The sequence below is a fragment of the Cebus imitator genome, unplaced genomic scaffold, assembly GCF_001604975.1.
Source record: "Cebus imitator isolate Cc_AM_T3 unplaced genomic scaffold, Cebus_imitator-1.0 Scaffold273, whole genome shotgun sequence".
Classification (NCBI taxonomy): domain Eukaryota; kingdom Metazoa; phylum Chordata; class Mammalia; order Primates; family Cebidae; genus Cebus; species Cebus imitator.
Window position 1 is genome coordinate 645,735 of NW_016107588.1, and position 22,137 is coordinate 667,871.

The 22,137-nt window shown below is 40.6% G+C and overlaps 1 protein-coding gene across 4 annotated transcripts in view; it reads left to right on the forward strand.

The window, feature by feature from the left end:
• MAMLD1 (mastermind like domain containing 1) overlaps positions 1–22,137 on the forward strand; it is a 581,158-nt gene that overhangs the window by 502,462 nt on the left and 56,559 nt on the right. For all 4 annotated transcript variants that reach the window (XM_017500880.2, XM_037728616.1, XM_037728617.1 and 1 more), the window contains one exon: positions 12,475–12,633. In XM_017500880.2, the coding sequence (XP_017356369.1) occupies positions 12,538–12,633 (96 nt within the window). In that variant the 5' untranslated portion in view covers positions 12,475–12,537. The remainder of the gene's footprint in view (positions 1–12,474; positions 12,634–22,137) is intronic.

The following is a 22,137-nucleotide window of genomic DNA, read 5'->3' on the forward strand; positions in this document are numbered from 1 at the left end:
TAACTTTTGGGCAAGAATATGGGGTTTTCTAGGAATAGAATCATATCATCTGCAAGTGGATAGTTTGGCTTCCTCTTTTCCTGTTTGGATGCCCTTTATGTATCTCTCTCGCCTGATTGCTCTAGACAGGACTTCCAATAATACTATGTTGAATAGGAGTGGGGAGAGAGAGCATCCTTTTCTTGTCTCAATTTTTATGGGGACTACCTTCCAGCTTCTGCCCATTTAGTATGATGTTGGCTGTAGGCTTTTTAGAGATGGCTCTTATTATTTTGAAATATGTTCCTTCAATGCCTGTTTGTTGAGGGTTTTTAACATGAAGGAATATTGAATTTTATTGAAAGCCTTTTTTATATCTATTGAGATGATCATGTGGGTTTTGTTTATGGAATGAATCACAGGTATTGATTTGCATATGTTGAACCGACTTGCATCACAAGGATAAAGCGTACTTGATCATGATGAATTAGCTTTTTGATGTGCTGCTGGATTCAGTTTGTGAGTATTTTGCTGAAGATTTTTGTGTCTATATTCATCAAGGATATTGGCCCGAAGTTTTCTTTTTTATTGTGTCTTTGCCTGGTTTTGGTATCAGGATGATGCTGACCTCATAGAATGAGCTAGAGAGGAGTCTTTCCTCCACAATTTATTGGAATGATTTCAGAAGGAATGGTACCAGGAATGGTGGAATTTGACTGTGAATCCATCCAGTCCTGGACTTTTTTCTGGTTGGTAGGATTTTTTTTTAATGATTGTATTTCAGAACATTATTGGTCTCTTCAGGGATTCAGTTTCTTCCTGCTTCAATCTTGGGAAGTTGTATGTTATCAGCAATTCATCCTTTTTTTTTTTTTTGGGTGTACTAGCTTGTGTGCATAGAGGTGTTGGTGCGGTCTCAGAAGATTTTCTGTACTTCTGTGGGGTCAGTGATAACATGCCTTTTGTCGTTTTTGATTGTATTTATTTGGATCATTTCTCTTTTTTCCTTTATTAGTCTAGCTAGTTGTCTATCCATCTTATTAATTTGTTGAAATAACCAACTTCCAGATTTCTCAGTCTTTTATGTGGTTTTTTCACATCTTTTCCTTCAACCCAGCTTTGATTTTTGGTTATTTCTTGTCTTCTGCTGGTTTTGGGGCTCGTTTGCTCTTGTTTTCCTAGTTACTCTACATCTCCTGTAGTTGTGATGTTAGGTGATTAATTTAAGATCTTTCTAACTTTTTGATGTGGACTAAATAGTGCTAAAAAATTCCCTCTTAACACTGCTTTAGCTGTGTCCCAGAGATTCTGGTATGTTGTATCTTTGTTCTCATTAGTTTCAAATAATTTCTTGATTTCTTCCTTAATTTCATAATTTACTCAGAAGTCATTTAGGAGGACATTGTTCAATTTTCATATAATTGTATGGTTTTGAGCAACTTTTAGCATTGATTCCTATTTTTATTGCACTGTGATCCAGGAATATGGTTGGTATGATTTCGGTTTTTTGTTGTTTTTTTAATTTCCTGAGGATTGTTTTATGTCTGATTGTGTGGTTGGTTTTAGAGTATGTGCCATGTGCAGATGATAAGAATGTTTATTCTGTTGTTTGGAGGTGGAGAGTTATGTCGATATCTATTAGGTCCAGTTGGTCAAGTTCTGACCTAATATCTTTGCTACTTTTCTGCCTCAATGATCTAATATTGTCTGTGGAGAGTGGAAGTCTCCCACTATTATTGTGTGGTTATCTAAGTTTCTTTGGAGGTCTCTAAGAACTTGCTTTATGAATCTGATGCTCCTGTGTTCGGTGCATAGGTATTTAAGATAGTTAGGTCTTGTTGAATTGAGCCCTTTACCATTATGTAATGCTCTTCTTGTCTTTTCTTATCTTTGTTGGTTTAAAATCTGTTTCATCTGAAATAAGAATGGAAACCCGTGCTTTTTTTGTGTTGTTTTTTGTTTGTTTGTTTGTTTGCTTGGTAGATTTTTCTCAGTCACTTTACTTTGAGCCTGTGGGTGTCATTGCATGTGAGATGAGTCTCATGAAGATAGCATACCATTGGGTCTCACTTCTTTACCTAACTTGGCACTCTGTGGCTTTTAATTGGGGCATGTAGCTTATTTACATTCAAGGCTAGTATTGACAGTGTGGATTTGATCCTGTCATCATGTTGTTTACTGGTTATTATGCATATTTGTTTGTGTGGTAGCTTTATAGTGTCACTGGTCTATGTACTTAAGTGTGTTTTTGTAATGGCTGGTAACAGTCTTTCCTTTCCATATTTAGCACTCCCTTCAGGATCTCTTATAAGGCAGGTCTGCTGTTAATGAATTCCCTTCACGTTTGGTAGTCTGAAAAGGATCTTATTTCTCCTTCACTTATGAAGCTTAGTTTGGCTATAAATAAAGCTCTTGGTTGAAAATTATTTTCTTTAAGAATGCTGGACATAGGCCCCCAATCTTTTCTACCATGCAGGGTTTTGGAGGAATGGTCTGCTGTTAGCCTGATAGGGTTTCCTTTGTAGATGACCTGCCCCTTCTCTCTATCTGCCTTTAACATGTTTTTGTTTTTTGTTGTTTTTTGTTTTTCTATCTTGGAGAATGTGATAACTATGTATCTTGGGTATGGTCTTCTTGTGTAATATTTTCAGGGGTTCTCTGTATTTCCTGAATGTGAATGCTGGCCTGTCCAGGTAGGTTGGGGAAATTTTTGTGGACAATCCTGAAATATGTTTTCCAAGTTGTTTACTTTCTCTCCTTCTCTTTCAGGGATGCCAGTGAGTCATAGATGTGATCTCTTTAAATAATCCCATATTTCTCAGAGGTTTTGGTCATTCTTCTTTATTGCTTTTTCTTTATTTTTGTCTGAGCTATATCGAAGAGCCAGAGCCAGTCTTCAAGTTCTGAGATTCTTTCCCGAGCTTGGTCAACTCTACTCTTAATACTTTTGGTTGTATCCTGAAATTTTTGAAGTGAGTTTTTCAGCTCTCTCAGATCAGTTTGGCCCTTTCTTAAGATGGCCATTTCATCTTTCATCTCCTGTATTGTTTTATTGTAGTCCTCAGAATCCTTGGATTGGGTTTTGACTTTCTCCTTAATCTTGGTGATCTTCATTCCTATCTGGATTCTGAATTCTATTTCTGTCATTTCAGCCATTTCAGCCTGGTAAAGAACCATCATGGGGAAGTAGTGTGTACATTTGGAGGTAAGAAGACACTGGCTTTTTGAGTTGCCAGAGTTCTTGGCCTGTTTCTTTCTCATCTTTGGGAGCTGAAATTCTTTCAGTCTTTGAAGTTGTATTCTTTTGCATATTTTTTTTCTTTTTTGATGTCCTTGGGGTTTTGATTGCGATTTAAGGTGGATTCAGTTGGCTAGCTTTGTTTCTGGGAGATTTTCGTGTGGTAAAACTCAGTTCAGGACTTCTGGGCTGTATGTTCTAACTCTGGGGAGCTTGTATCAGGTGCTCAGGTTTGTTCTCTGGCCCTTCAAGTTTAGAAACATGCTGTGCTGAAGGGGCTGAGGTGTTCCCAGACTGCTGGTCACAACACTCCAATGGATGGTGGCAGCCAAAGCACTCCATCAGGCAGTAGCAACAGGATCCATGCTCATTCACCTGTGCCAGCAACCATAGCAGAATGGCAGGGTGCACATTCTTTGGCTGGGGTGCATGCTGGCAGGGGCAGGGGTTGCCAGCTTCCATGCAGGTGTTCACAATGTCAGCAATGGCAGTGTGGCATGGGGGCAACTACTTCTCCTTTTTCAAGATGTGCACATTTTATTTTATGTTCTTGCCTTATTTATGTTCTTGCTTAATACCAGCTAGAGCTTCCAGTATCATGTTGAATAGCAGTGTCAAGAGCAGATAACCCTGCCTTGTTGTCACTCTTAGAGGGAAAGCAATCAATCTTTAACCAGTAAGTGTGATGTTAGCTGTAGATTTATTGTAGATATTCTTTATCAAGTTAAGGACTTTCCCCTCTATTCCTGGTTTTTATCATGAATGAATGTTGAATTTTGTCAAAGACTTTTTCTGCATCATGTGATAGGATCATATGATTTTAATTATTTTTTGAGATGATGTAGCATCACATCAAGTTGTAAGAATACAGATAAGATGCTATGTACTCTTCAGCCATATTCCCCTAATGATAACATCTTGTGAAATGATAATGCAATATCACAAATGGGATATTGACATTGATACAGTCAAAATACCAAACATTTCAATAACCATGTGTATCTCTCATTTTGCTCATGTATAGACACATCTACTTCCCTTCCATACCCACTGTCTCCTTAATCCCTGGAAACCACTAATCAGTTCTCCATTTCTATAGTTTTGTTATTTTAAGAATGTTATATAAATAGAATAATATAGTATGGAACCTTTGGGGATTGTCTTTTTTTTTTTTTTTTTCACTCACCATCATCCTCTGCAGATTCATCCAGGCCGTTGCTTGTATCAACTGTGTATTTCTTTGTATCACTGAGTAGTCTTCCATAGTATACATGTATCATCATTGAAGCATTACTGAGTTGTTTCCAGTTTTTTACTATTATGAATAAAGCTACCACAAACAGGTATGTGCAAGTTTTGTGTAAACATAAGTCTTTATTCCTCTGGGATGAATTCCCAGGAGTGCAATTACTGGGTCATATAGTTGCTGAATATTTAGTTTTTAAAGAAACTGTCAAACTGTTTTCCAATGTGACTGTACCATTTACATTCCCATCAGCAATGTTATGAGTGATCCTGTTTCTCTGCATTCTTACCAGCATTTGGTGTTGTCACTATATTTTTAGAAAGATGAAATTCACATAACAATCTAGTGGTATTTAGTACATTCATAATGTTATGCAACCATCACCTCTATCTAATTTCTAAACATTTACATCACCCTAAAATAAAACCTCATACTGATTAAGCAGCTAGTCCTCATTCTTCCCCTCCCCTCAGTTCGTGGCAACCACCAATCTGCTTTGTCTCTATGGATTTACCTATTCTAGACATTTTATATAAATGGAATCATACAATATGTAACCCATAGTGATTGGCCTCTTTCAGTTAGCTTAATGTTTTCAAGGTTCATTCACGTTTCAGCATGTTATCAGTACTTCATTCCCTTTATGGCTGAATAATATTCCACTGTGTGGACATACCAAAATTTTGCCTATCCACTTATCAATTGATGTACATTTGGGATTTTTCCACTTTTGGTGCTGCTAAGAACGTTTGTGCAAAAGTATTTATTTGAGTCCTTGTTTTCATTTCTTTTGGGTATATACCTAGGAGTGGAATCGTAGGGTCAAATGGTAATTCTGTGTTTAATTTTTTGAGAAACTACCAAACTGTTTTTGATAGCAGATACGACATTTTAAATTCCCACCAGCAATGTATGAGGGTTCCAATTTTTTCACCTTCTCACTAACACTTGTTATTTTCCTTTTTTTCAATTATAGCCATTCTAGTGGGTGGGAAGTGGTATGCTATGGTTTTGGTTGTCATTTTTCTGATGACTAATAATGTTGAACATCATTACCTATGGTTGTTGGCCATTTATATATCTTCTTTGGGAATATGTCTATTCAAGTCCTTTGCCTGTTTGTTTTTATTGTGTAGTTTGTATTTTTTATATTATAGGTATTACTTATGTATTCTAGATACTAGGTTTTAATTAGCCATATGATATGTAAATGTTTTCTCCCATTCCCTAGGTCTTTTCACTTTCTTGATAACATCCTTTGATGCCCAAAAGTTTTTATGAAGTCCAATTTATCTATTTTGTTGTTGTTGTTCATGTTCTTAGTGTCATAGTTAAGGTTCCATTGAGAAATCCAAGATCATGAAGTTTTACTTCTATGTTTTCTTCTAAGAGTTTTACAGTTTTAACTCCTATGTTTAGGTTGTTGATCAATTTTGAGCTGAATTTTATATATGATATGAGATAGGGGTCCAACTTCATTCTTTTGCATGTGGATATCCAGTTGTCACACTACCATTTGTTGAAGATTATTCTTCGCCCATTAAGTGGTGTTGGCAAATCAATTGGCTGTAAATTTATGAGTTTATGGGCAGGGCATGGTGGCTTATGCCTGTAATCCCAGCACTATGGGAGGCCGAGGCGGGTGGATCACTTGAGGTCAGGAGTTCCAGACCAACCTGGCCAATGTGGCAAAACCTCATCTCTACCAAAAACACAAAAATTAGCCAGGCATGGTGGTGGGCACCTGTAATTCCAGCTACTCGGGAAGCTGAGGCAGGAGAATTGCTTGGACCTGGGAGGCAGAGGTTGTAGTGAGCTGAGGTCACACCATTGCACTCCAGCCTAGGCTACAAAGTGAGACTCCATCTCAAAAAAAAAGAAAGATTTATGCGTTTATTTCTGAATTCTCAATTTTATTTCATTGGTCTGTATGTCTATATTTATACTAATGCTACATTGTTTTGATTACTATTGCTTTGTAGTTAAGTCTTAAAATCAGGAAGTGAATCCTCCAACTTTGTTTTTCTTTTCTCAATATTGTTTTGAGGTGATTACATGATTTTCATTCTTTGCCTGTTAACATAGCATATTATGGTAATATGGTAGTATGTATGATTAACATGGATTGGCTTTTGCGTATTGAACTAGCCTTGCACCCCAGGAATAAACTCAACTTGATAATAGTGTATAAATCTTTTTTATAAAATGCTGAAACTTTCTTAAGGATTTTTGTGTCTATATTCATGGGAAATATTGGTCTGCAGGGGTTTTTTTTCTCACTTGTACACTGTTTGTCTTTGCTGTCAAGGTGTTCCCTCTTCTCTTTTCTGTAGGATGTTATGTAGAATTGGTGCTAATTCTTCTTTAAACGACTAATATAATTCTTCAGTGAGGTCATCTGGGCTTAAAGTTTTCATTTCAGATTTTTAAATTATGAATTCAATTTCTTTCATAATTATACAGCCATTCAGATTATTTCATATTGGGTAAATTTTGGCAGTTTGCACTTTTATAATGATTGGTCCATTTCATCTAAGTTTTCAAGTTTATATGTGTATTCATAGTAGTCCCTTATTTTCCTTTCCAGGTCTGCAGTCTATAGTAATATCTCCTTTTTCATTCAGAATATTTGTACATGTTATTAATTTTATTAATATTAAAAAATATTTTTATTAATTTTTAAAACTAGAGATTTATACATTTTATTAACAAAGTAGATATTTATTGGTTTTCTCTATTGGTTTCCTCTCTTCAATATTATTATCTTTTGATGCAAATATTGTACATCTTTACAGGGTGCATATGATATTTTGTTAAATGTGTAGACTGTGTAAGTATCAAGTTAGGGTACTTGGAGTGTCCATTATCTCTAGTATTTATCATTTCTATGTGTTTGGAACATTGCAAGTCCTCTCTTCTAGCTATTTTGAAATATTCAATACATTGCTGTTAACTATAGTCACCATATACCCTGCTGTCAAACTGTTTTCAGTATTATTGATTTTGATTCTTTATTATTTTACTTCTGCTTGCTTTGGGCTTAATTTACTTTTATTTTTCTAGTTCCTTAAATGGAAGCTTAGATTATTAATTTTTTGTTTGTTTGTTTCCAGTCTAAAAATTTTTATTTTTTCCTAAAAGTTTTATAGTTTTACATTTACTACCATGTACCTTATTTTTTTTTTATTGTATTTGGGCTCTGGGGTACATGTGCACATCCTACATCCTGCAGGATTGTTTCATAGGTACATACATGCCATGATGGTTTGACGTCTCTATCCCCTCCCCACCATCGCCTACATCAGGCATTTCTCCTGGTGTTATCCCTCCCCCTCCTCCCTACCCCCTCGTCCCCCCTTCCCTCACCTCTACCCCTCCACCTAGCCCTGTGAGTGTTGTTCCCTTCCCTGTGCCCAAGTGTTCTCATTGTTCATCACCCACCTATGAGTGAAAACATGTGGTGTTTGGTTTTCTGTTCTTCTGTCAGTTTGCTGAGAATGATGGTTTCTAGGTTCATCTATGTCTCTACAAAGGACATGAACTCATCGTTTTTTATGGCTGCATAGTATTCCATGGTATATATGTGCCACAATTTTTTTTGTCCAGTCTATCATCGATGGGCATTTGGGTTGGTTCCAGGTCTTTGCAAACGTAAATAGTGCCACAATGAACATACATGTGCATGTGCCTTTACGATAGAATGATTTATAATCCTTTGGGTATATACCCAGTAATGGGATTGCTGGGTCAAATGATGTTTCTTTTTCTAGATTCCTGAGGAATTGCCACACTGTCTTCCACAATGGTTGAACTAATTTACACTCCCACCAACAGTGTAAAAGTGTTCCTTTTTCTCCATATCCTCTCCAGCATCTGTTGTCTCCAGATTTTTTAATGACCGCCATTCTAACTGGTGTGAGATGATATCTCAGTGTGGTTTTGATTTGCATTTCTCTAATGACCAATGATGATGAGCATTTTTTCATATGTTTGTTGGCCACATATTGTCTTCTTTTGAAAAGTGTCTGTTCATATCCTTCACCCACTTTTGAATGGGTTTGTTTGTTTGTTTCCTGTAAATCTGCTTTTGTTCTTTGTAGATTCTGGATATTAGCCCTTTGTCTGATGGGTAGATTGTGAAAATTTTTCCCATTCTGTTGGTTGCCGGTTTACTCTAATGATTGTTTCTTTTGCTGTACAGAAGCTCTGGAGTTTAATTATTTCTAGCACAAAAATTTAGTTTTATACATTTTCATCTCAGCACAGCTTTACCTGTGTCCCACAAATTTTGATACATTTTATTTTTATTTACAGTTCAATGTAGTTTTTATTTCTTTTAAGATCTCTTTAACCCATGAATTTTTTTTAAAGTATGCCTTTTAATTTCTAAGTGTTTGTAGATTTTCATGTTGCCTTTCTGATATTGTTTTCTGATTTGATTCCATCATAGAGAAAACATCATGTGTTATTTCAATTCTTTCAATATTTTGTGGATTGTTTTTATGATCAAGAATATGTCTATATTGGCATATATTCCTTGGGTGTTTGAAATAATGTAAATTATATTCTTTTCCTGTGGAGCATTCTACACATTTCATTTAGGCCTTATTGAAACCTATTGTTGGATTCTTCTACATCTTGCTGATTCTCTGTATATTTGATCTATCAATTGTTCAGAGAAGGTGTTGAAGTCTCCAACTATGAATGAATTTTTCTATTTCTCCATTCAGTTATAATAATGTTTGCTTCCTATATTTGCAGCTTTTCTGTTTAAAGCATACACATTTAGGAGTGCTATGTCTTATTGGTGGATTGACACTTTCACCATTATGTAATGTCCCTATCTGTCCCCGGTATTTTTTGTTGTTGTTTTTGCTCTGAAGTCTACTTTATCTGATATCACTAGAACCACCTCTGTTACCTTTTAAAATTAATATTTGCATGGTGTATCTTCTTACATCATTTTACTTTCAACCTTTCTAAATCATTATATCTGAGGTGAACATCTTGCAACAGCCTATCATTGGATCCTGTTTTCTTTTTTGCCAATCTCTGTCTTTTAATTGGTATGTTTGGACCATTTTCATTTATTGTACTTATTGATAATGCTTAATTTTGCCAATTTACTTTTGTTTTCTCTTTGTTCTCTGGTTTTTTATTTTTCTATTTTCATTTTTCTGACTTCCTGTGGGCTACTCGAACAATGTTTAAAATTCCATTTGTTTCATTTATAGCATTTTTGAATCTATCTTTTTGTATAGCATTTTTAGGGGTTGCTCTAGATATTACATTATATATGCATAACTTATAATAATCTACTGGTGTCAACATTTTGCCGATTTCAATGAAACCCTACCTCTCTTTTCACCCCTTTATTCTCCTCTTTATAATGTAGTTGTGTTAAATATTCCTCCCACATACTTTACAGACACATCAGACAGTGTTATAATTGATGTTTTAAGCTTCAAACATAACTTGGAAAACTTAAGAGAAGGAAAATCCATTATGTTTACCCATGATTTTTTCTCTTTCCATTGGTCTTTATTCCTTTCTAATGTTCAATACGCTTTCTTTTATCATTCCCTTTCTGCGTAGAGAATTTTCTTTAGATGTTCTCTTAGTAGAGGTATGTTGTTGACTAATTTTGTTAGTGTCTCTTAATCTGAGAATGTCTTGATCTTCCTTTCATATCTGAAGCATATTTTCACTGAATATAGGATTCTGGGTTGACAGTTTTCTTTATTCAGCTCTTGAAAAATATTATGCCACTTCCTTCTGGAAACCATGGTTTCTGACCAAAAATTCACTCTTATTCAAATTGGTTTTCTTCTATACGTATCATTTCTGTTTCGCTGCATTCAAAGCTTTTCTCTTCATGTTTCAGGAGTTTTGTTATTACAGGTCTTGGAGTGTATTTCTTTACATTTATACTGTTCGAGCTTCACTCAGCTTCTTAAATTTCCAGATTTATGTCTTTTGGCAAATTTAGTGAGTTTTCAGCCATTATTTCTTGGAATACTTTAGCCTAATTCTCTTTCACTTCTCATTCTGGAATTCCAGTGACTTGAAAGTTGGATCTTTTGTTTATAATCCTATGTGTCCCTGAGTCTATGTTTATTTTTTTTTCTAGGATATTTTCTCTCTGTTGTTCAGATTGATTGTTTCTGTTGTTCTACCTTAATTCTTTCCTCTGTTCTTACCATTCTCCTCTTGATTCTATTCATTGAATTTGTTTGCATTATTGTATTTTTCAGTTCTAAAAGTTCCATTTGCTTCTTCTTTATATTTTCTGTTTCTTTGTTGAGAATTCTGATTTGTTTGCTGAGACTTTCTGTGTTTTTTTCATTTGTTTCCAAGCATGGTTGCAATTGTTGTTTGAAGCACTTTAATGATTACTGCTTTAAAATCCTTGTCAGGCAATTCTGACATCTGTGTCATCTTTCTGTTGGCATCTGCCAATAGTATTTTCCATTCTGTTTGATATCTTACTGGTTCTTGGTATGACAAGTGCTTCACCACTGAAACTTGGGCATTTTGGATATTACATTATAAGGCTGGATCTTATTTAAAATCTGCTTTAGCTGACTTCCTCTGACACTGCTCTGGCAGGGAAAGGGGCACCATCTTAATCTTCATTGGCATCAGGGAGGGTGGCACTCTTCATTACTGCTGGGCAGGGGTGAGGATTCCAGCTCCCCACTAAGCTTTTACTGATACTTCTCTAGTGGGGATGGGGAAGGGCACCTCATTACTGCTATGTGGGGGTGGAGCCGAGGCTCCTCGTTTGGCTTTTGCTGATGGAATATAATAGGACTGCATTTTCTTCTATGGTATTTGGCTAGAGTAGAGCAGTTATTGTCTAAAAGTTTTCAGTCTTGCTAGGCTACCCATTTCTTGGTCCGTTGGCTAAAAAGAGCAGGCTCTTGTTGGGGTTTCTTTGTCAGTGTTCATAAGCATTCTGGGTTTCTGGCTTCTTCAGCTCCAAGTCTGGTATATATGAGGCAAAAAGAAAATCCAGAATACTCACCACTGCATCATTGCTCAGGTCCCAAGATCCCTAACCAGTACACCTTTTTCTTTCCACCTTTTGGTGTCTTATTATGTTTGTTTTATATGTAATGTCCAGAGGTTTTAGTGATACTCAGTGACAGAATGGGGAAAAGTACTTCATATTTCCAGAGGCAGAGGTTTAGACACTGAGATTTTAGAGCCCGATGCTGTACTGCCAAGGAGGCTTATGGGAAGTAGAGCTGTCCTCATATATTAATGTCCTAGCAGAGCTTTTATTTCATGTCTGCATCATGAAAAACAAAAAGAAATGAAACTTTACCTGGGTTTGCATATATCTACTTATCCATCATGGAGGAGTAGCCATGATCATAGCCTGCCCAGTCACTTTCCTGTAAATCGGTGCACCAGAGTTTCCTGAGCCCCTTTCAACATTCATTGCTTCCATCCTATGTCTATCAGGCTTTGAACTGTTAGTCAGCTCACTTGGCTGTATCCTAACAGTGTCACAGTTGGTGGCTGCTTCTTCTATGAACCATAAGTCATACTCTAGTAGAGCTGAAGAGGCCCTAAGCCATCACCTAATTTAACCACCATGTTTTCATATAAGGAAACTGTATCTCAGAGAACAGAGGAGCATTTCCCTGGATCCCGCTGTATATTACACAAAAGCAAATCCAGACCTAGGACACAGATTCCATGCCTGTAAGCCCAATGTTATTTTAGTTGCAACAAGCTGCTCCTCCATCCACCCCTCTGCCTTCCAGTGAACTTTGTTCTGCCTCTGGTCAAGGACTGTGATTTTATCCCAGCCAACTGTCTCACAGAAATGCCCCACATCCTTGGGGGTGGGGGTACTCAATGAGGGTGGTGGGTGGGAAGAGGGGAAAAGGAATGTGGCTGACTCCACACAAACCTGTCTTCAGAGTGAAAGTCTGTGATTCACGGGGTCAGTGGTCTCATCTTCATATCTGAAAGACAGTGTACTTTTTGTCTCCCTAAGCCCTGTGTCTAGGTCGTTTGAGAAACGCCTTGGAGAGTCAAGAATAAAATTGCAGGTCAAACAATGGATGACTGGAAAAGTCGGCTTGTAATCAAGAGCATGCTTCCCCATTTCGCCATGGTGGGAAATCGTCAGGAGCCCAGAAAGCTCCAGGAATCGGTCAGACAATGGGCTATGGGGGGAGGGGGGTGTTGAATGCTTCTAATCTTAAACTTGAACGTAAGATGTGTTATTGAAATTTTCTGTGTAAACTTAGTGGCAGGAATCCAACCCAAAATATAAGGAACTCAAATCTGATCCAGAAGAGATATAGGAGATGTGCTGATCCCACCCCTTGTAGGTTTCTAGAAGAACTAGAAATACAGTTTAAGGCTACATCTGGATTCCCAGTTTAGTGATCACTGCACTGCACCCATTCAATAAGAAAAATGAGGAAAGATGAGAGAGGAAAGAAGATTTTACTTTTTCTCCTAATAGAAGCCACTCAGAATGGCAAGCACTAGGTATATTGCATGAGCTTCCTAGAATGACTGAGAACAAAAAGCTAGTGCGTAGGACACAGAAAGGGCTTCCCATTCAACTTTCTGGCCCTGTTGTCATTTTAAAAACTCACCTGACACACTTCTACTGTCTTCTCAGGGAACTCAGACATCATCCAAGTGTTCTGAAACTCAGGACTAGGGATTCCAGTGGTAGTTCTAGGGGCAGGATGATGATAGAAGGGACTATGAGAGCCATTGGCTAGTTTAATTTGACAACAAAAGCCTGCAACACCACCAATCCACCAAGATTAGCTCTGTTAGCAGGAGTTGCAGCAAACACAATAGCTGTTATCTCAGGGTATTAGGGCCACAGAGGAGTGGCTTGCTTAATCTCTGAAATTAATAGAGCAGAGAGGAAATAGCTCTTATAGAGCCGTGGGTCTGCTTCCTCCCTTTTCATAGAACTGGAAGCCCTGGGCTCTGAGGTAATGCCACTTCACATAACTAGAGGGCCTGTCTTCTCCAATTCCCAGGGCAATCCACTTTCAGCAACTCAGCTTTCTATTTATTTTTTAATTTTATTTTAAAAATTCTGATACAATTCCACAGATGTGGAAGGGGGTGATTGAAATCTTATCTCCTTTTTTCTTCATTGCCAACCACCAAAAACATATTGAGAATGTGCTATCAAGTTAAACATATAGACATTGACAAAACTTTGTTTACTGGAGTCCCCAGCTCTCACAGAGACTGTAGTCAGGTGGATGGCAGAAATGGAGACATTACTTAGTCAACAGCTGGCCCAAGTTGCCAGGCCTTACGTCTCTTCTAGAAAGGAATATCTAACCTCCTTCCTAATTATCCTTTATATTTCTTGCTTCTTGTTTATGATCAACAATTGAGTCAGTAAAGAAAAACTTCATAATGCTCCCAGAGTCCATGATCAGTTTTAGTTTGACTTTACATTTCTCTTTTGTTTCCCACTTGTTTCCATTCACTTGGGCCAAATTCTAAGAGAAAGGGTTGATGGACTGTGGATACAGTCCCCTTCTCCCCGACTCCATCAGCACTCTTAAAAAGTGTGACCAGTACATAACTCCTTTGGTTTTGATCAGTGTACAGCTGAGTGCACATATTCCAGGGAGGGTTGTCCTTAGAATAGGTCCTTGGAGCAGCCATCTGTGCTTTTACTCTGGAGAAGCTGTCATTGCTTACGTCATTTCCGGGCTTGGCTTCTCTTTGCAGATGGCCTTTAGAGCCCTTTGTAAGCTTTGCCAAAAATTCACATTCATTGCTTTAGGGTCACACTTGGAACTTGATCAGGATCAGCCCTCTGCCTCCTCTATGCCACACCTCGTCCTCTGAAAGAGTTCTCTGTGGAGTTCTGAGTGGCTTGAGTATTTCTAAAACTTCAAGCTGTCCTAGAACACCAAGAATTCACCCCAGTTGAGGAGATAAAAGAATTTTAAAAATTTGCCTCAGGCTCCAAAAGCAACTTTCTCAGATGGTCTTCTTCACAGTTGAAACAGCATTGGACAGCATTTAGAGAACCCACTTCTTTGACTGTGTGTGATAGGTGCTGCTGTAGGGGATCCCTGTAGCCTCAAGAAGATACCCAGCACTAACATGAAACTCTGCTGCACATGCTGAGGATCTCAGAATCTGGGTCTTTATGGACTAAGGTTGACCAAATAAAAGCAGAATGGGCTGTGAGTTCACCAGGAAACCTCCTGCCTAAACAAGTTATTGCTAAGCCTGGAAAGTGAGTAGTGGAAGGAGGTCCTTTGCAAAGCTGGGCTTGCATTTGCAGAGTGTAGCCTTAGCTGGATCTCAGATGTTTCCCTTGTTTGCTCTCTCTCTGACACTGCATAACACCCAGGGATGATACCCTGAACCCTAGTCCCAGGAAACCATGTGCATCTGGAAGCATGTTTCTTGCACCACTCTCACTCATCCTGAAAGCATTGCTAACAGAGATTTGCTTCAGGCATTCAGCTTAACTGTTTCTCTTGTTCTTTCCCAGAAAAGAAACAAACAAAAAACATGTTTCAAGTCAATCTCGAAATAAAATGATATCAGTCCCAGAGGAGAGTTCTGTTTAAGCAGTCCTTGAATTTACATGGAAACAATTGTGAGCGCCCTGGAAGGAAAACGTGCATCTGATGTGACGCTTGTTCTTGGCCTAAGACTAGGGCTCAAAACACCTAGGTTCTAGTCTTGTAGTTACTCCTCACTAGCTATGGGGCTTTGTCCATCTTTTTCCCTCTCTGAGAACAAAGTTCAAATGAACCAAGAGTAAGAATAACCACCTTTAAGTGAGCATTGACTAGGTGCTAGGCAGTTTGCTAAGCATTTGTGGGACAATATCTCCTATCATCCTCATGATAACCTTGGGAAGAAGAAGCTATTAATACGTCCAGGAAACCGAGGCTCAGAGAGGTTAAGAAATTTGACTGAAGTAACAGATAAAAGAAGTGACAAACTCAGAGGCCAGTGGCATTACCACTATACTCTAATGTCCATTGAAAACCACTAAATGCTGAACACATATCAGGCAGGGGCCATCATCATAAGAAATCTTAGTAATGCAGTACCTTTTCAGCATCTGTTCATTCATTTAATAGTGTAACTGCTTAATGACTCTGGCAATCTGGGAACAGAAAAGTTTGACCTTTTGAACACTTGGGCGAGTACCCAAGATTAATAAGGCATCCAGTCTCTGCAGTTAGTGTATGGAGTTTTAACAGGAGGCAGAACATTTGGTCCTTCCCTTTGAAGTTACGATTTCGATTCTTCCCATAGATTGGTAGGTCGAAGGATTGCTAATGTGAGAATCTAGAAGGCGTTAGCACTCCAATTTGCAAGTGTTCCAGAGCCTGCATGGAGTTGAGACTCAGTGTGCATGTCACATGCTGTCCCTGTCTCAGGCTACACCCCACTGTAAGTGGCAATTTCCTCCAGCTCGGAGCAGGCACCTATTCCCTTCATAAGGCAGCTCCTAGACAAAATGCCCCTCATACAAAGGGCATGAAATACAGTTGGAGGAGGAAGGGGACACAGTGCTCTTTGCACATCTTCTGTGTTCAGCTATTTAATGGTAAGAAGTGACTCCCTGTAGAGATTACAATGGGATGCCGTGCCCAGTATTTCTTCTGAGCTTCCCAATCAGTCAGTGGCTGAGCAGGGTGGGGGGATTTTTATTATTCTCCTTCTTTATGGATAAAGAGAATAAAGTCTGAGAAATTCAGTGATTTTCAGAAGGCTATCCAGAAGGTGGGGGTCCTACATCAAGGGTCCTCATTTGGGTGGCCCCAAGTGCAGAGTGCTTTCCACCTACGGTACGACAAAAAAACAACCCCTCAGCCCACATCTTTCTCATCTCTAAACACAAGTAGGACTGAAGAAGGTGGAGAGAGGAACCCTCAGTGTAACAGGGTATGTGGACGTTTGGATGGCTACAAAAATACTGACCCCATTCTATCTGTCCCTTTTCTGTAGACTGGTGACCTTAGACATACCCAGTAGGAGGAGGTCCAGTCACCTCCTCCCTTGGTGTGTGTGATGGGGTTAAAGATTTCTGCCCATCAGCTTGGGAGGCTGCAAAAGAAAAGTGCTGGACTCAGGAAGGGGGACCTCAGACTTGATCCAGGGTTGGAACAAGCTATTTGTGAGATTTTGAGCAGGTTTCTTTCTTTTTGAGGTCAGAGGGCATGGGTGTGAGCTCTAAGGGCCTGTCTATCTCTGGCCTCCTGCCACATTTCCAGGGTCCCTTCTCTGTGGCCAGCCCTGTGCTAGACCTTGAGCTCCAGGAGCTCATAGTCTGGGAGCAAATTATTTCCAGGTTTCCTCCACTGGGAACAAATCTATCTCACTCTGTAGTTCTTGATGAAACCTAGAGACAAGTCGTTGAGCGTCTCTCTTGTGCAAGGTACTTTGTACACAGTAGCTCATTTGCTCCTGTGTCACAGAGACTGATATTTCCACTTCCCCAGGGAGGAGACTGATACTCAGAAAGGATGGAGACTTTCCCAATGTCACACAGGCAGGCAGTTGTAAATTCAGATCTCAAATTGAGGTACCCTGCCTCCAACGCTTTTCCTACCCTGATGCTTTCCATTCCCAGATTAGGAGCTCAGGTAGCTCCAGGGCTTTCTGTAGGCCAGGCACTGTTCTCAGACAACCCATAAACAGGTAAAGAGTAGAAGCACATTTACTTCATTCCAGTGGTTCCCTTGAACCTTCCAATCAGCGTTGTCCACTGCCAAGCCTGGTAGAAAGCCAGGCTGCTTAAAAACCCCATGCAGGGGCAGCCAGCTGGGAACAGAGTGAGTTGTCAAAAGAGCTCCCTTAGAAGTCTCAAGAGAAAACCCAGGTTCAGAGCTTTGAGCCTTTGCCAGCATCCCCTGCTTCATTCGGGTTAAAGGTACGGCATGGGTGCAAGTCTGGCCCCAAGAGAGGGGCGCTCATGTGTATGGGCCCCTTCCAAGCCCCAGCTGACCCCAGGGGCCAGTTCATCTGGAGGCAACTGTCCCTGCCACTTACTGAGAACTTTCATGAGCCTCTGGGCCTCAGTCTCCACATCAGTAAAGTGGGGTTAATAACTCTGCTCTCTGCCTACATCAGGGTTTCGGGGATGGTAATGAACAAGTTATGGGTGCGCACATGCTCCCAACAACACAGAGCATGGTTCTAAACCACACACTGCTGTGAACACTTTTTTTTTTAATGATCAGAGGGTGGCATTAGCTCAGAGGTCTTTGCCATCAGAAGAATGATGGGAAATGTGTGTCCTGACCCCTGAGGATCCCACAGTCTCATCAGCAGCCCCACTGCACTGAGGAGACCTGGCTCTGTAATGTAGCTGTGAGCATTCTGGGTCAAGGGCAGCAGTGTGTATGCGCCTTTCTACTTTGGGGATCTTCCCCATGGAGCATGCAGCTGTTCACTCCCTTTGCTCCCTCCTACCTCTCCTGCAGTAAGGGTTCTTTCCTGTTCCAGACACCCAACTGGGGCAAGAGGCCAGGCAGAGGCCTTGCCCTCACACAGACCTTTTTTGCAAGAACTGAGCACTGCTCAGCTTGCAGGACACCACTGGGCTTGGCATTTGGGTCCTTCCTGGGTAGCCCAGCTCAGTAAACCAGTGACCTGCAAATCACAGTCTGTTTGAGGGGAGCTCCATTATTCAGCTGGCTTCTGCAGGCACCTGGGAGCATGACACTGCCTATTTCTGAACTTTCAGGAGCCCATGCTGGCCTCACCTGCATTCCTGCCTAGCTCTTTCCCATAGTTTCCTTGACATAAGGCCCAAGGTAACAGGTTTCTGGAGATGGAACTTCCCCAGGAAGGAGGGGGATGCCATTAGACTCCAGGGCAGAGTTGAGGCTCAGAAGTGTGTACATTTCTAGGGAGCATGCAGACCCAGGGGGCAGCCCTGTGGGTGTGGGCCTGGGGCTCCTCAAACTCTGGGCTGGCTTGTATAGGCTGAGGCCTCTTGCTTCTACTGAGAATCCACAGCTGGAGAGCCCAATGTTTCTCTTTTTACAAATAGATATTTGGGTTATAAACTACCCCTGGTGTGCCACATTCCAGACTTCTGGGGAGGAGGGACATGAACTTCTAAGATTTGGGCAACAAATTTTGATTTCTGCAGTTGGTATAGAATCATTTGTTGGAAACCTTCCTCCTCCCCTTTTGCTTTTCCTTTCCCTACACTCTCTTCCTCCCTTTCTCTTCTTCTCCTCATCTCCCTCCTCCCTTCTCTCCAGATCTTCAGCCCCTAAATTCCAAAGTTAGAAAGGCAAGCATGAGCCACTGGCCAGTGGGCATCCAAACCCAAGGCCCAGCCATGTCTCTGCTGTCATTGCCTCCCTCTCTCTTGCTCAGCACAGGCCTGTCTTTGTCTGCCTCCCTCCAGTGCCCTGACCCTGACAGTTCTTGCTCCTATGCCCTTGGAGCTGTGGCTCAGTACATGGCATACAGTAACTGCTCAATAAGATGCAGCTGCTGTTCATCTTGGCCAGAAGGTCCCTTAGGAATCATCTAGGCCACCCACATTGCTGGACACAAGAGAAGGCCAGTGTCATACAGAGGGGAAGGGATGCATCTAAAAAGTCATTGTCTCTAGGTCTTACACTGGAAATGGGAAGTGAACAGAATTATTTGCAGAGTACCATTTTCTCCAATGGTTCATTCACATCTTTAGATGCCAGCTGAGCCCTGTCATGAGGCTTTGGGGTCACCAAGATGAGTAGGAAACGACCTGGCCTTCAGAGAGTTACATGGTGGAGGTGGGAAATGCACAGGCCTAACATGGTGGCCTCAAGATTGGCCATAGCACCTAGGATGGGGATGGAAGGGGTAGAGGTGAGACTGTATCATCATACAGACCCTTGAGGGCCCGAGGGTGGAGGGTGTGCTTTAATCTACTAGACAATGCAAATTCTTCAATGATGTACAAGACTATAAGAGCAAGGCCCAAGGGAATCCTAGGAAGGATGATGTTTCTCTCTTCTCACTGGAAGATTCAGAGCACCTGTGAACAGGCACACAATGAGCAGTGTCATTAGCGCAGGTGAGACAACATTTGGGACTGCTGCATCACTTGCACGGTTTAGAAATGGTCACCTTATTTGCACTGTGGCAGAAACCTTTCAGTTTTTCTGCTCTAGAAAGATTGCCCACTCACTCTGTTGTGAACAGTGGGCCTACATGGCCCCCTGTGAGGAGAGCAATTTGGAAAGAACTTATTTCCTTCAGAGAAGACGCTCAGTTCATGCTCTAGGTCAGGAGTTGGCAGGCTAAATCCAGCACACAGGCTGTGTTGGTAAATAAAGTTTTATTAGCACACAGTCATGCCCTGTCATTAACATAGTCTACTACGCAGAGTTTCAACAGAGAACACATGGCCCGCAAAGCCTAAGATATTTACTTCCTGGGCCATCACAGAAGTTTGCCAACACTTGGCCTATGTCACTGGGCATTTGGTTCATTTGTTTCCCCTAATAAACGGTACCCATCTGAAGTAGAATTACAGGTCCTCATGCCTGCCACATGTTTAGCCTCCCCTCCTGTGCCAAAGCTGGCCCCAACTCCACACTCCCAAACTCACTCTTCTTAAAAGTTCTTCTCTCCAGAGCTGTTCCTTTTCCTTCCATTTCTCCTCCCATCAGCATCCAGAAATATCTTTTTCGGAGATGAAGTCAATCCTTCCTCTACTTAAGCCCCCCAATGGCTTCCCTACAAACAAAATACAATCCAATCCCCTTCCCATGGCCTGCAAGGCCCTCTGCAAGCTCATAACTACTTTCCTGGTGCATTGTGTGACATGCACGCTGGCTGCCTACCCATCACTGGAACAGTCCAATAGCCTTCCCCCAGGTCCTTCCCAATTGCTGCCCTCCTGCCTGGAGTGCTCTGCCCCCAGTGCTTCTCCTGGCCTGCTCCTTCTCACATTTAGACCTTCAGTTCAATGTCACCTCCTCAGAGGAGCCACCAGCCATTCTATCACATCAGTACTTTTTCAGTCTTTGAAAGAATACTGCACACACTCTTATCTTGTTCTTGTTCTTTAATTATCATGTATCCCACTAGAATTCCAGCTCCTTCTCTCTGGTTCCCTACTTCTCTCCCTGGCCTGTCCTCATTCTCATTGAGGTATCTGTTCTGGACCCCCTCGGCGGCCCTGCCTGCCCTGTACTGTCAGATGCTGTCATCTCTGTAGTGGAGGAGAGCCCAGTGCCACTCTCTGTAGGTGCTTCTTTTCCTAGAATAAGCTTCAGGCCCTAAAGTTGTCTAGCATTAGGGCTGCCCGTGTGATGCTGTCGGCAAAACTAAACATTTTCTCTACTTTTCCTCCCTCATCAAGCCCTTAGAGTTTAGAACAATGAACTTGGCCTATATAAAATACCTCCAGGAAGTCAGTTCTCAAACACCAACACCCAACATCTGCTTTCTGAATATACGGCTTCAAACAGTTAAGTGTACAGTACCTAACTGTTGTCTATCCTTTTGTTTTTTTAGCCACATGACATCTAAGGAACTTAGAAATGCCTTGCCCTTTCCTGTTGTTAAATTTGACATAAAATTACTTTATTGGCAGCATATTAACAAACAAAAATCTCCTGTGTTTTTCCCAGTAATTCAGTTTCAGTTTTCCAGGTAAGAAAAAGATAATTATGAATGACTATGAGGAGACAGACTGTTTTGAGGTTTCCATTAATAACATGTTCAGAGTGAGCCTCTTCCTCTGCCCTGGTCAGTGGTGCTGTTGACAGAGTGGTACAACAAGAATGAGATATACTGTGGGAACTCACCCTGATCCCAGCACCACCAGCACCATGAACAATCCCATCAACACCATCACCACCACCGTCACTTCCACCATCACCACCACCACCATCACCACCACCACCATCACCACCACCACCACCATCACCACCACCGCCTCCACCACCACTCCCCTTACCTTCACTACCACCACCACCTCTTAAATCAACACCATTACCATCATCACCATTGTTACCACCATCCCACCATCCCAACTGCCACCACCACGTCCACCACCATCATCGTCACTACCACATTTACCTCCATCATTAACACCTCGATCACCTCTACCATTACCATTATTACTATCACCACTCCCTCTACCACCACCACCCTACCACTTCTCTCTCTCATGCACATGCACATGGTTATATGACATTTTTCATAATGCAATCATAGACACCGTCCACATATAGTGAAATAAGTACATGTTTTTAAATTGTCATTATTTTCAATATAGAACGTACTCTTGTTGCTATGTGCTTTGGGGCTGTGGAACATCCACATGTGTTTATGGCCAAAATTGAATTAGGATTCATAAGAAAGGGCTATATCTCCAAATGCACACTTTTAAAAAAGATAAGTTTGGATGAGGAATCTTTCACTTCATAAAAGGATATACTGAGGCTCTCCTTTCAGTGACAAATTTTTGCTGCATTTTATTATGATTCGGCTTACAAAAGTTAGCCTTTCACACAGCTGTTCAGGAGTGCAGCCAATGACTAAAGGGAGATCTGCCTTGAATGGCAAATGCTGCTAAGTAAACCATGTTACAGGCTATTTTGGGACCACCAAGAATGTGTTTGCATTTTCAAGAGTAGAAAGAGAGATAATATTTATTTGGTATCTACACTAT